The following is a 14,567-nucleotide window of genomic DNA, read 5'->3' on the forward strand; positions in this document are numbered from 1 at the left end:
TTCATCCTCTGGTAATTAACAAACTAGTATATTTATACTTATTTTTATTTGCAGCAATTGTGAGAAAAGGGAATTGTACCATTATTTCTGATAATTGTAGGATTTGTATCAGATAAAGTAAAAATGGATTAAAGGCAGCAATTTACATCATTCATTGATATTCTAAATGAAATTAATTTATCAGCAGAATCAATGGATTTAAAAATAGAATCACGATTTGGAGAATTGGTAACTGGGGAGAATAAAATTATCAAAAGAATCAGAGACGAGGTGAGGACACATCTTTTAATTTTAAGCAATTAATTGTAATCTGGAATTCACTGCTCTTTAGTGATTGAAGAAGGTTTAATGGAACTTTAATGTTACAAAGCTGGGTGGCAGTGTGAACTGTGAGGAAGATGCTATGAGGATGTAAGGTGACTTGGACAGGTTGTGTGAGTGGGCGGATGCATGGCAGATGCAGTTTAATGTGGATAAGTGTGAGGTTATGCAATTTGGTGGTAAGAATAGGAAGGCAGATTATTATCTGAATGGTGTCAGGTTAGGAAAAGGGGACGTACAATGAAATCTGGGTGTCCTAGTGCATCAGTCACTGAAAGAAAGCATGCAGGTACAGCAGGCAGTGAAGAAAGCCAATGGAATGTTGGCCTTCATAACAAGAGGAGTTGAGTATAGGAGCAAAGAGGTCCTTCTGCAGTTGTACAGGGCCCTAGTGAGACCGCACCTGGAGTACTGTATGCAGTTTTGGTCTCCAAATTTGAGGAAGGATATTCTTGCTATTGAGGAAGGATATTCTTGCTATTGAGGTTTACTAGGTTAATTCCCGTAATGGCGAAACTGTCGTATGTTGAAAGACTGGAGCGACTAGGCTTGTATACACTAGAATTTAGAAGGATGAGAGGGGATATAAGATTATTAAGGGGTTGGACACGTTAGAGGCAGGAAACATGTTCCCAAAGTTGGGGGAGTCCAGAACCAGGGGCCACAGTTTAAGAATAAGGGATAGGCCATTTAGAATGGAGATGAGGAAAAACCTTTTCAGTCAGACAGTTGTAAATCTGTGGAATTCTCTGCCTCAGAAGGCAGTGGAGGCCAATTCTCTGAATGCATTCAAGAGAGAGCTAGATAGAGCTCTTAAGGATAGCGGAGTCAGGGGGTATGGGGAGAAGGTAGGAACGGGGTACTGATTGAGAATGATCAGCCATGATCACATTGAATGGTGGTGCTGGCTCGAAGGGCCGAATGGCCTACTCCTGCACCTGTTGTCTATTGTCTATTGTCTAACAGGGAATCAGATACATAACAGAAAAATGAAAATGATTTACAGAACTAAGGGAAATGAACAGGAGAATGAAACGAACTCTTAACAATTGGCTTAGACAACAAGCTGAACGACCATATTATATGTGTAGGAAAGAACTGCAGATGCTGGTTTAAATCGAAGGAGGACAGCAAAAGCTGGAGTAACTCAGCAGGACAGGCAGCATCTTTGGAGAGAAGGAATGGGTGACGTTTTGGGTCGAGAACCTTCTTCAGACTAATGTTAGATCATATTATATGATTTTACTCCAAAACAAAGAACATTCTGAGCATTTTAATTTCTTAAAAGATATTCATCTTTCATTTGTCAATACAGCCTTGGAGAGAAATTGGTAACCTTGTCCTCAATTAATATAGCTAAAGAGAGTATCACTACAACGCTTTTGTTTCACATGGCAAGTATCTATACACCCACAAATAAGGTGCTTTCTTATTTGAGATTGTAACTGATCAGAGCATGTTCCATGCTCACTCAGATCAATTCCACAGCTCCTGGAGCTGAAGATCACTTTGTACTTTTTAAATTCATTGCCCAGGTAAGCATCCTCACTCATTTGAATTGCACTTCCCCATCACACCAGAACCAACCTCCACACATACTTATTACACACACTGTCCCTACTTACCCAGTTGGCAGCTAGAATGTCCCAATTTTGCGAATTCCCCAACTTGTGAATAAAACTCTCACATCTGTTTTGCATTCTGCGCCTTGCCAAGTTGTATTAAGACAGGTGATAGTTCTTCATCAGGACCCAAGTACTCTTACATCGATTAGTTGTTGTGATTTTGTCATTCAGATAAATTTTGCAGCCATCTACCACACAACGATGTTTGCACAGCAACAATGAGTTAAGTGGTTCATCAGTTCTTTTTGGTAGCATGAGTGGACTAGAGAATGTTTACCAACACGTGAAGAGGCCTTTTTTCTGTTCTTTGAACTTTCAGACTTTCTCCAATCTGCCATGAATGCAACAGAATTTGAACCAGGTCATTTACACAGCAGGGTTGCACTTCCACCATGTTATAGGCATCTTACTGAGCCGGAGCAGGCATTGCTCATGCACATTGGTTTTAATAGATGTTAAAAACTAATATTGGGTAATTGGTCAAGAAATCATACAGGGAGAATGAGCTAAACCCTGTTAATAGATTAATTATGATATTGAATGGCAGAGAAAGCTCATGGAGTTTTATGGATTACTCCTATTTTCAATGCTCAATTCAATTTTCCTGTGACTTCCCACCAATCTCACCCTGCCTGCCATACTCCTCCAATCACCTCAACTCCCCCCCCCCATCTTTGAACATATCTAACCTTAACCGTACACCCCCCCCATTATTTCATATCATTTGAGCCATATTATAAATTAAGTACAAGACAAGAGACTACAATGAAGTACAAGACAGGGAGAACAAATATTTGTTGATTGCTTTATTTGGCATCAGAAGACAAAGGGTTTTTTATATTGTAGTAAGGTGAAACCATACAGATTTAAATGATTTTTGTGCAGTGGGACTTTTCCAGTGACCAGTTCATTTTCACATTTAATAAGACCATTATGAGCATGCTGCAATTCCATGGAGATTGATTTTACACCTGTTTTCTTTCACAGCTTAAAGCAATTCCTCTGTGATAAATTCCTCATCTGTTCTTTGCGCAAGCCATAAGTTGCATCATGCATTGCAGTCTCAAAAGATTATTACAAGTTCATAACGTGTTCCTCTCTTCACTTTTTAGCTCAATGACTCCTTGGTATTTTACACTTTTAGAAATACATTATACAACATTTCTTTCTAATTATGGTTGGCTTATTTGGAATTTTTCTCATCTTCACATAAATGTAATCTTATATATAGCAGCTATACATTGATAAAAGTCCAGAACATTTATCCCCAAGGAAAATGCTTTTCGTTAGACCAGGAAGAGAAATGAAAAAGCCACAATCCTAATAGAGCCGAGTATTTTACAAAGAAAATTTCACCCGCAAAACTAAACAAAAGGAGAGTGTAGATGAGTTGGGAGTCAAGAGAACAAAGTACATAGGTCCTGTTCAGGCTCTGCGTTTGATATCTGGAATTTTGAGATATCTGGAATTTTGCATGGGAAATTGGTTGTCCAGATTACATGTGGAATAATGTAACAATAACATTCCATAGGAGCATATCACACATGTGCATTTACTGTATATTCTGCTTCAATGGCGGGGGGGGGGGGGGGGGGGGGCTGCCTTCTGCCACTGGCAGGCAGAAGATAGGACTGTTCGGTGAACTTTCGTAACTTTGTTAGCACCAGAAACGTGGCAACAATTGTGTACTGCCTAGGTGAGGTCTGCTATATGATTTTACTGGGTCGTATGCAAAACATTGCAATGTCACTGTACCTAGGTAAGTGTGACAATAACGTATCATTGAATTATTTAAACTCTCCACACAAGGTGATTGGTGGCTTTTTTTTCCTCTTCGAAGTGCCTCATCATATTTTTGCAATTCCTCTTCTGGATCATTTTTATTAATGTTTTGTGTTTAAGGTGCAAGATATTGATATTGGGGAATTCTCCAACAAAAGATTGAAATGACTCAAGTCACAGTCCCCATTACTATCTCCTTACCTTGTCCCAATGTTCTACTGTATTTGTCAGAAATCAAACTAGACTGATTGCACCTCTGTAATATTGCATACAGCTGGCATCCCAATCTCTGGAATTCCCCAACGAAGCCTGTCTACATTTTCTACCTCCTTTACGATGCTCCTTAAATCTATTATTGTGACTAAGCCTTTGGTAATTTTCCCCTAATCTTTGTGTGGCTCAACAGTGTCTTTATTGTTGGATAACAATGCCGTGGTCTTTGATGTCAGTTCAAGTTAAAACCAACACTAACAAAGACTTGTCCCAAGCTTCTTCCCCCTGCTCCTGTCAGGTAGAAGATACAGAAGCTTGAAAGTGTGCACCACCGGACTCAGGAACAGCTTCTGAATGGTTCTCCCATTAGCTAGGGTACTGTCCAATTCACCGTTACCCTATTACAGACATTCGACTGTGTCTCTAGACCTGGTGCATCACAATGCTGAGAACTATACTCTGCACTCTGTATCTTCCTTTTTGCTCTACCTATTGTATTTGAGTTTGGCTTGGATTTATTTATGTATAGTATTATCTGATTTGATTGGATAAACACAAAGCTTTTTACTGTACCTCAGTGTATGTGACAATAGTAAACTGAACCTAATTGGAGAACATTTGTTGCATATTAAACACTTAGGGACAACAACAAATACTCTGATCAGGGAGAGCAAAGAGACATACAGTATTATGCTCTTGGTGTTCCAACAAGCAGTACATTTCCATCACTTTTTCTTTTCACTGTCTTGTAGAATTTACATGTAATTCATATTTTTGGATGTGTTTTATGTGCCTGTGATGGTGCTGCAAGCAAGATTTTCATTGTACCTGTACCTCACTGTACTTGTGCATATGACTATGACCTCGACTTGACTTGACAGCCCAGCCAACCGTGGCTTGTCTGAAGGTAGAGGTTGCAAGGGAGAAGTGGAAGGGTCTGTTTCCTGAGCAAAACTCAAAGTGCTGGAGGAACTCGGCAAGTCAGGCAGCATCTGTGGAGGGAATGGACAGACAATGTTTCGGGTCGGGACCCTTCTTCAGATTGGTCTGTTTCTTGCTTGCATTTAATAGAATCAATGTTGGGTTGCGCACCAGGTAGGAGGTTTGATGAAGGATGGCAAAAAAGTCTTAAGACACAGCTATATACTGTGATGGGAGGGGTTGGGGTGAAGGACAAGAGCAAGGGTAAGGCCAATGGCCTCCCCAATGAACATTAACCAATCTAGCACACCGAGGATGAATGTGCATAATATTCAACCTTAAAATACCCTTCAAAGGGAGTCAGATTTAAATTCTAACCCATGCCCTTGAATCTAGGCCACAGAGATGACAATTGACAACAATTCTGTGAAGTACTACAGGACCTCTATATTTAAGGCACGTTGTTGCACTATTGGAATAACTGGTAATCAGGTGAACAACATGAGGCAGAAAGAGAGATCAGGAAAAGGAAGATCTAATCTTTTCAAATGCAGAACAGTCATTGGTACTCTTTCCCAAAAAACAATACTTATTGTGAAAATGTCAACATAAATTATTGCAAATTCTATCTGTAATAAATAAAAGATACTGACATAGTTCCAAACATTGACAATACCTTCAGACCATTAATGATAAATTATAAATATATAATTATCTAAAACAAGACACATCTGGTTAACCCGCACATATATAAAATAATTTTAATTGATTAGAGTGAACCATATCTTCACACATTATAGCTAGAATATAATAGGACTACTGAGTTGTAATAATCTTGACTGATTCCTTTTAAGCAGACTGCAAAATATCCTTCCTGTAAGCTAGACATTTTATTTTTATGTATTTGTTCTTGGGTTGGGGTGTGGTGCAGGAGATGTGTGAAGTGACTGGAAGGAACAGCAGATTCAATGATGAAAACCATTAATTGTTGCTCTGCATTTTTCCTGCCTTCTCTTCCTCTGAAGACCTGCCCTTCCTCGTGGCTGATGTTCTCTCTACGCCATCCCCTCCTGTGGTTTTCCGGATGCCAACAGTGGTCATGGTCTTTGCCTCAGACAAGATGGTGGAGGAAAAGGTAGGGATCATGAATGCAGGAGTACTGCAACTTACTGTGTTCAGCCGAGTTTCCTCGCCTTCCAGTAATTTCCTGAAAAAGAAATCAAAATATTAAATTTGATTAACATGTACTGATTTTTGTATGAATTTCCCTTGGTTATGGGGTAAAATATATTTGAATGATTTCTGATACAAGCCTAGTAAGTGTGAGATAGTAACAGGTGATGCTTTCAGATTCACATTGTAATTCAAACAGAGATGAACAGGGTGGACAATGGGGTGGGGGGTTGCTATTTGAATATGCCATACTTTCAAGAGAGAGTTAGATTTAGCTCTTAGGGCTAAAGGAATCAAGGGATATGGGGAGAAAGCTGGAACGGGGTAATGATTTTAGATGATCAGCCATGATCATGTTGAATGGCAGTGCTGGCTCGAAGGGCCAAATGGCCTACTCCTGCTCCTATTTTTCTATGTTTCTATACTGCTTGAATAGGTCTATTTTTCAAATGGAAATTTTCACAGATCATGAAATAAAAGCAATTTGAATTAATCCAGAAATGTAAATAAAGCATTTTTGTCAGGTTTGAATCTTGACTGCTTCACCCACCTGTTTTTGTTACCCAACTCTATCCCTACCCCTCCCTCCGCACCAAATGTCCCTCATCCCTCCTTGGTCCACCTATTACCCACTGTCTTCCCCCTCGTCTCTTTACACTGACTATCTTCCCTCTCCACTCGCCGTAGTAATGCATCTAAAACATCAACAGATGCTGCTGAATTGGTTGAGTTCTTCTGGTAGTTTGCTTTTTTCACAAAGCTCATTGGTTGTCTACCAATAGGTATTAATATTTACTTAAATATCCCAGTGAATATTATTGCAACAAGCAAAGTTTTCACTGATCATATTGTAAAAGTAATTGGCTCTGGGACAACATCCATTGCTTCTAGCACAGATTTTGTATATTATTTTAAGATTTGATCAAATTAAATATGAAACATCAGTGGATATTGAAATACCATCTCCACTATTTCTTGAACATTGTTTATCAACGCTCTTTTTGTAAAACTTGCATTTGTGTAATTATTGCGTGAGAAACAGCTGGTTTGATTTATTAGTTCAGTGAGATATTCTTACAAAGTTGGCTTTTACCTGTATGCAGCTATTTCAATGTCCAGTGCCATCTTGACATTGAGCAAATCTTGGTACTCCCTCAGGTGCTGAGTCATTTCATTCTTAGTGGACTGCAGCGCATTTTCAAGTTCATTGATGGTTTCCTGTTGAAGTTAAAAGAAACACAGTCAGGTCTTTAGTTTAACTATTTTGGTTTTTCACACCTGCTTATATGATTTGGCAACAATTGCACAGGTTACCAGCATTTGGCTGTGAACGCATCTTCTATCAAGGTGCCATTTCTATTCAAAATGGGAAGACATGGGTGGAGTTTCATTTGTGACCAATAAACAAAGGTTTAAGATAGAAGCTGCATTTATGTTGGAGGTTGCCCATTCTCCCTCCCTCCCCTCAAAGGTGTATATTGATAGGTTAGTTGGCTTTGCAATTGTCCTTAGTGCATAAGTGAAAGGTAGAATCTGGGGGGAATTAATGGGAATTTGAGGAGAATAAAATCAGTGGTGTGGTAGGAGTGTAATGGGTGCTTGATAGTCTGTGGACTGCACAGTCTGTTTCTGTGTTGTATGACCAAAGAACTGGGGAGGTTGATGTTTGGGTGATCTAAAATTACTTTGAATATTTAATGCAGAAATATTCAGCATGACCAGTCCATGCTGCATTTGTGAGTGTTACCAGCCTTATCTAATTCTATCTGCATATATTTCCCATCAGTGATAACCAGACCCATCTTGGAGGTAATTGCCAATTTTACGACTCAAGCATAGTTAAGTAAAAGCTATATCAGTTCTGCAACCTTAATTTATCAGTACCTAGATTAAACAATTTCCTTTTGATTTGGAATGTAATAAAATGTTTAAATTGAATGATCTAAGTGAAAGTTCCGCATACAAAAAATATCCACCTTGACATTCGTACCCGAATGCAATAGACAATAGACAATAGGTGCAGGAGTAGGCCATTCAGCCCTTCGAGCCAGCACCGCCATTCAATGCGATCATGGCTGATCACTCTCAATCAGTACCCCGTTCCTGCCTTCTCCCCATACCCCCTCACTCCGCTATCCTTAAGAGCTCTATCCAGCTCTCTCTTGAAAGCATCCAACGAACTGGCCTCCACTGCCTTCTGAGGCAGAGAATTCCACACCTTCACCACCCTCTGACTGAAAAAGTTCTTCCTCATCTCCGTTCTAAATGGCCTACCCCTTATTCTCAAACTGTGGCCCCTTGTTCTGGACTCCCCCAACATTGGGAACATGTTATCTGCCTCTAATGTGTCCAATCCCCTAATTATCTTATATGTTTCAATAAGATCCCCCCTCATCCTTCTAAATTCCAGTGTATACAAGCCCAATCGCTCCAGCCTTTCAACATACATGCAAGAAAGACATGTATGGTATTAACTGCAGTGAAAGGAAAACAAAAACCGTAAATAGAACCAATTCGTATATTGAAGACAGTGCTTTAGTTCCAAACCAAGATGGCTGCATCATCAGGGTCCATGATGCAGTATCAAATGTATACGGTGTGTACTTTAAGTCTGCAATAAGACAGCATCTATAATTGCAAAATATGCCATTGGAAGATGATGAGATGTTTAAATTATGCACAGCCAAAGGAGACATTAGAACATGCAAGGTGGATTTTAAGGAATGTTTTAGAGGAGAAGAAATCAAGGGTTCAGTTAAAGAGCATTTGGTGTTTGGTGCATTGAGTGCCCTGGAAGTGATGGGAGGCACAACAGTGCCATGACATCAAGAAAAGAGATTAGAGGGGTGAGCTATTGGGTTAGTTGTATTCATAGAGGCAGGACTGTAAAGTAAAGGGTTTAAGGGATGGGGGGCTGTTGTCTTGATGGTGAACCTTGCTGCTAAATACTTGGTGACTACCTGCAGGTTGTTGATCTCCGCATTGTGTCTGTCCTCCATATCCAGCATTTGCTTCTCCAGACACTCGTTGGTGCATTTGACAGCTTCGATTTCAATGTTCCGTGATTGCAGTTGGCGTCGGTACTCGGTAATCTCCTCTTTGGCTGCCCGGGCAGCCTCGTTACCACGGGTTGCATTCTCCGTGAAGTTGGCGAATTTTGATTTGTACCACTCTTCCGCCGTCTGCTGGTTCTTTAAGGCGATCACCTCGTACTGGGACCTGATTTCTTTCAGAGCAGCTGTCAGATCCGGCTTGCCCACATCGACCTCCACTGTCACCTGGTGTTGGAGGTTAGATCGTAAATTAAGATTGCATAATTTGGAAACATAAACCACTGCACCATTTTACAATGGCGTGTTTTGCCTGAATGCAGCATTTTGACTGCAGTATTGAAAGTACATGTGTTGGCATATCCAGATACAAATTAACACCAGGAGATAAGCAACCAGACTCATATTCCTAATGCACCTATCACTGACTCTAAATATTTTGAATCACATTGAAGTGCAATATTTGCTATAAAAACATAGAAGGAGGAGGCCATTTGACCCTTCGAGCCAGTACCGCCATTCATTGTGATCATGGCTAATCATCCACAATCAGTAACCCATGCCTGCCTTCTCCCCAAACCCCTTGATACCGCTAGCCCCTAGAGCTCTATCTAACTCTCTTTTAAATTCATCTAGTGAACCTTCTGTGGCAGAGAATTCCACAAATTCACAACTCTCTGGGTGAAAAAGTTTTTTTCTCATCTCAGTTTTAAATGGCCTCCCCTTTATTCTTAGACTGTGGCCCCTGGTTCTGGACTCCAACATTGGGAACATTTTTCCTGCATCTAGCTTGTCCAGTCCTTTTATAATTTTATACGTTTCTATAAGATCCCCTCTCATCCTTCTAAATTCCAGCGAATACAAGCCCAGTCTTTCCAATCTTTCCTCAAATGACAGTCCCGCCATCCCGTGGATTAACCTTGTAAACCTATGCTGCACTGCCTCAATAGCAAGGATGTCCTTCCTCAAATTGGGAGACCAAAACTGCACACAATACTCCAGATGTGGTCTCACCAGTGCCCTGTACAACTGTAGAAGGACCTTACTCCTATACTCAAATCCTCTCGTTATGAAGGCCAACATGCCATTAGCTTTCTTCACCTCCAGCTGTACCTGCATGTTTACTTTCAGTGACTGGTGTACAAGAACACCCAGGTCTCGTTGCACTTCTCTTGTTCCTAATCTGACACCATTGAGACAATAATCTGCCTCCTTGTTCTTGCCGCCAAAGTGGGCAACCTCACATTTATGTACATTGTACTGCATCTGCCCACTCACTCAACCTGTCCAAGTCACCCTGCAACCTCCTAGCATCCTCTTCACAGTTCACACGGCCACCCAGCTTTGTGTCATCTGCAAATTTGCTAGTGTTACTTTAATTCTATCATCTAAATCATTTATATTGTAAATAGTTGCGGCCCCAGCACCGAGCCTTGCGGCACTCCACTCGCCACTGCCTGCCATTCTGACAGGGATCCATTTATTCCTACTCTTTGTTTCCTGTCTGCCAACCAATTCTTTATCCATGTCAATACCCTACCCCCAATACCATGTGCTCTAATTTTGCCCACTAATCTCCTGTCGGACCTTATCAAAGGCTTTCTGAAAATCAAGATACACTACGTACATTGGCTCTCCTTCATCCATTTTACTTGTCACATCCTTAAAAAATTCCAGAAAATTAGTCAAGCAGGAGTTCCCCTTCATGAATCCATGCTGACTTGGACCAATCCTTTTACTGCTATCCAAATGTGCCGTTATTACTTCTTTAATAATTGACTCCAGCATCTTCCCCACCACCAATGTTAGGCTAACTGGTCTATAATTCCCCGTTTCCTCTCTCGCTCCTTTCTTGAAAAGTGGGATAACATTAGCTACCGTCCAATCCACAGGAACTGTTCCTGAATTTATAGAACATTAGAAAATGATCACCAATGCGTCCAGGATTTCTAGAGCCACCTCCTTGGGTACCCTTGGATGCAGACCATCAGGCCCTGGGGATTTATCAGCCTTCAGTCCCACCAGTCTACCCAATACTATTTCTTGCCTAATGCAAATTTCTTTCAGTTCCTCTGTCTCCCCAGATCCTCTGTCCTCAAGTACATCTGGGAGATTGTGTCTTACTTAGTGAAGACGGAACCAAAGTACCTGTTCAACTCTTCTGCCATTTCCTTGCTCCCCATAATAATTTCACCTGTTTCTGCCTTCAAGGGACCCACATTTGTCTTTACTAATCTTCTTCTCTTAACATACCTAGAGAAGCTTTTACTATCCTTCTTTATATTCTTGGCCAGCTCACCCTTGTACTTCATCTTTTCACCCCGTATTGTCCTTTTTGTTACCTTCTGTTGTCCTTTGAAAGTTTCCCAATCCTCTAGCTTATGTTGTTAGATATCCTATAGTTTAGACTAGGGTTATTAGACCCTAATAACCAAATCTCACTCATGAGGATGGCTCATTGGATGAACTTAAGAGGGCTGGGGGTTACCCAGGAGGAAGGCACTGCAAAACAAAATGGATGCAGTGTACGGAGGGCTGCAACATTAATGGATCTTCGTCATTCAATTGAACGTGATCACAATGAGAATAATCTGCTCCCGAACCTTTTCGGACGGCGAGTCCAAGTCATATTTGCTAAACTAGCTCGCATTGTAATTCTGAATGTGTAGAAAAGTGTAAACAGTGATTCAGACTGTATTTGGATTGATGAACGTTAAAAAAAAATCGCATTTTAGACAAAAGAATTAACTCTATAAAATAGAATAAACCCATTGAACATAATTCACAATTTCCCCGTCATCTTGATGACAATAAAAAACACGACCCAACCAAGAAAACCAAAAGAAATATTGACGCATTAAGAAAAAAAAATATTAACGTTGTTCCTTGTTAAAGACAAATTTTGATAGGATCTTTTTGGAGGTGGAAGAATATTGAAGAGAATATGCAGATTTGTTTTAACTATACAGCAGCTGGACTGAGGCCAGTTGTTCCGCAGCGCTGCTTCGCAGCCGAACCCTGCTCTGTTTCAATTCCAGACAACAGTTCTCCTCGTCAATAAATGGGAGGCAGAGCTTCGTCGCATCCCCCTGCATCTGCCGGAGAATGGAACACAGATACAGTTCAGTGAACATTTAAAAACCGACATTTTACATCAGGGCCGCGTGGACATAAAAAGCAGGAGCAGGCCATTCGGCCCCGATATAAAATGTTGTTCAATAAATGATACAAATGACAACCCTTGCACTAACCCAATATAATTTAATGTCATAAAACAAAACTCATGGCCGTCTTGAATGTGAATATCAAGAACTTGCAGATGCTAGGAATCTGAAATAAAAACAGAAAGCTCTGGAAACACTCAATCGGGCAGGCGGCATCTGTGGAGAGAAATGGTTAAGATTTCAGATGCTGGGGCGCTTCTGGAAGAGACTTCTGGCCGCCGAGGCGGAGCGCTTTCTGCATCTCCACATCTGTACCTGGGACGCCTGCAATGCGGCTTGTAACTCGGCCAGGTCTTCCTGGTGGACCTTCTTCATGAAGGCGATTTCATCCAGGAGAGACTCGATCTTCTTCTCTTGCTCCAGCCTGGCCAAAGTGGCGTCATCCAGGTCTTTCCTGTACGCCTTCAGCGTGGCCTCGGCCTGTTTTCGCTGCTGAAGCTCTTGGTCGTACTTGTCCTTGAGTTTGTCCAGGCAGCCGGCCAGATGTTCGCAGTCGAGGCGCAGCTGGCTCCGCTCATGGCTCAGCTCCTCCACCCGGGTGCGCAGGTCGCGGATCTCCTGCTCGTACACCTGGTTGAGACGGGACGGCTCGGCCTGCTTCTGCCTCAGCAGGGTCACCTCGGCCTCCAGCACCTTGTTCTGCTGCTCCAGGTGATGCACCTTGTCGATGTAAGTAACGAAGCGGTCATTCAGCCCTTGGAGCTGTTCCTTCTCGTTGGTCCTGATGATCTTGAACTCATTGTTGACCGCTGTGCACTGGGACAGGTCGAAGGAGTCGAGGGAAGAAGGATAGACGCTCGACCTTTTGTAAGAGAAAGGAGAGAGGCTTCTGGACACGGAGACTTTGGTCACTGAGCTTCTGGAAGGGCTGCTTGAGGTCAACCGGTTGGACAACCGGAGGTTGTCGCCGAAACCCTTACGGTAAGAACCATGGTAGTACTCGGAAGAGTAGCTCATCTTTGGGGCCGGGTGGAGGAGTGGAGCGGAGTGGACTCGATTCGACTCGTCCTGCGTCGAATGAACAAAGGCACCTCTGCAAAGCCTCCCTTTAGTACCCAACATGTGAGCGGCCAGAGCGAATCGGCAGCGCTCAACACCCCCACCAACCCCTTCCCACCAACCCTCCCTTGCTGCGACCCCTCTAACGTGTCGTTCCTCCTTGGATCTTCTTGGCACGCAGTGATCATCTCATCACCTGACTTCAGCAGAAAATGTATGCAATCGTGTCGATATTTAACGCGCGATGGGCAGATTTTTAACAAGCGAAGGGTCGACATTATCAGAGAAACATCTATTGATTAAAGATAGACTTTTCAGAACGATCATGGTTATAAATCACAGCCGGAGAAGTGAAAGGAATGGTGCATCGCTACAGTGTGTTAGTTTACCCATTTTCACGCTGCAAATCGGCGAGGTGTCAAAATATGAGTGTTCCCCTTTTACTTTCCATTTTCTCTACGTCTAGGTATTACTGTCTGGCCAGAAAAGGTTCAATGCACTGTCTGACAGGATGTCATAAATGCCTCAAGGTGGAGTCAAACATTTTCTCACTGAATGCGCCGAGTTTTAAAATTATTACCGTATTTCATTTCCCCTGCATTCTCGGAAGGAAGAACGCTAAGGTTTTATTTATAGTAATTCAATTTCTGAATATATTCTTTCCATTGTTCTAAGTCTAAAGCTGAATGATAATTGTATTTGAATCCCCTCCTCTCACAGAGGCGATAAAATTAAAATGGCAGGGTTGAGGGTCAGGAAGGCTGTTCTTTTGCAATACCATTCGCATTGCAGCATCTGGGTGCTCCTTGCAACGGCACCAGGGGTTGCAGGTGGCTTCCAGATATGCCGCATTGGAACATCCGCTCAGTGTATTGGACGGCGCCCCCCTCCAGAAATCGCGTTTTCATTGTATTTGAAGTGCGTCGGTGCAGCATCTTTGACCACACTGATCCGCAGGCGTGACTGAATTGTGTCGCGAAGAGCAGCCCCCGGCATTGCAGTAATCTCTCACTGACCGGGTTTCATACAGGTCCTCACTGTCAGCAGGGAGGAAGAACTTCAGCTATGTGACAGACTGGACATGATGGCGTTGATTTCCAAAGAGCAGAGAAGATTCAGTGAAAATTTGATGGAGATGCTCAAATTTTGTTTCAATATATATATACGAGTGAACTTAGTGGGAGAGCCAGCAGAGGACATGGGTTTAAAATGACTTACAAAAGTACTTGGGGAAAATGAGGAATATTTCTACATGGCAG

The 14,567-nt window shown here is 41.9% G+C and overlaps 1 protein-coding gene across 1 annotated transcript; it reads right to left on the reverse strand.

The window, feature by feature from the left end:
• Positions 1-2,746: 2,746 nt before the first annotated feature.
• Positions 2,747-13,421, reverse strand: LOC144610158 (low molecular weight neuronal intermediate filament-like). Its single transcript, XM_078428709.1, has 4 exons — positions 12,565-13,421; positions 8,996-9,313; positions 7,129-7,253; positions 2,747-6,069 (listed from the first exon to the last, which is right to left on the reverse strand). Exons 1-4 carry the CDS (start codon positions 13,369-13,371, stop codon positions 5,844-5,846), a joined length of 1,476 nt encoding a protein of 491 aa, XP_078284835.1. The 5' UTR covers positions 13,372-13,421; the 3' UTR covers positions 2,747-5,843.
• Between the last annotated feature and the right edge of the window lie 1,146 nt (positions 13,422-14,567).

This window comes from Rhinoraja longicauda, chromosome 36 (genome assembly GCF_053455715.1).
Source record: "Rhinoraja longicauda isolate Sanriku21f chromosome 36, sRhiLon1.1, whole genome shotgun sequence".
NCBI lineage: Eukaryota > Metazoa > Chordata > Chondrichthyes > Rajiformes > Arhynchobatidae > Rhinoraja > Rhinoraja longicauda.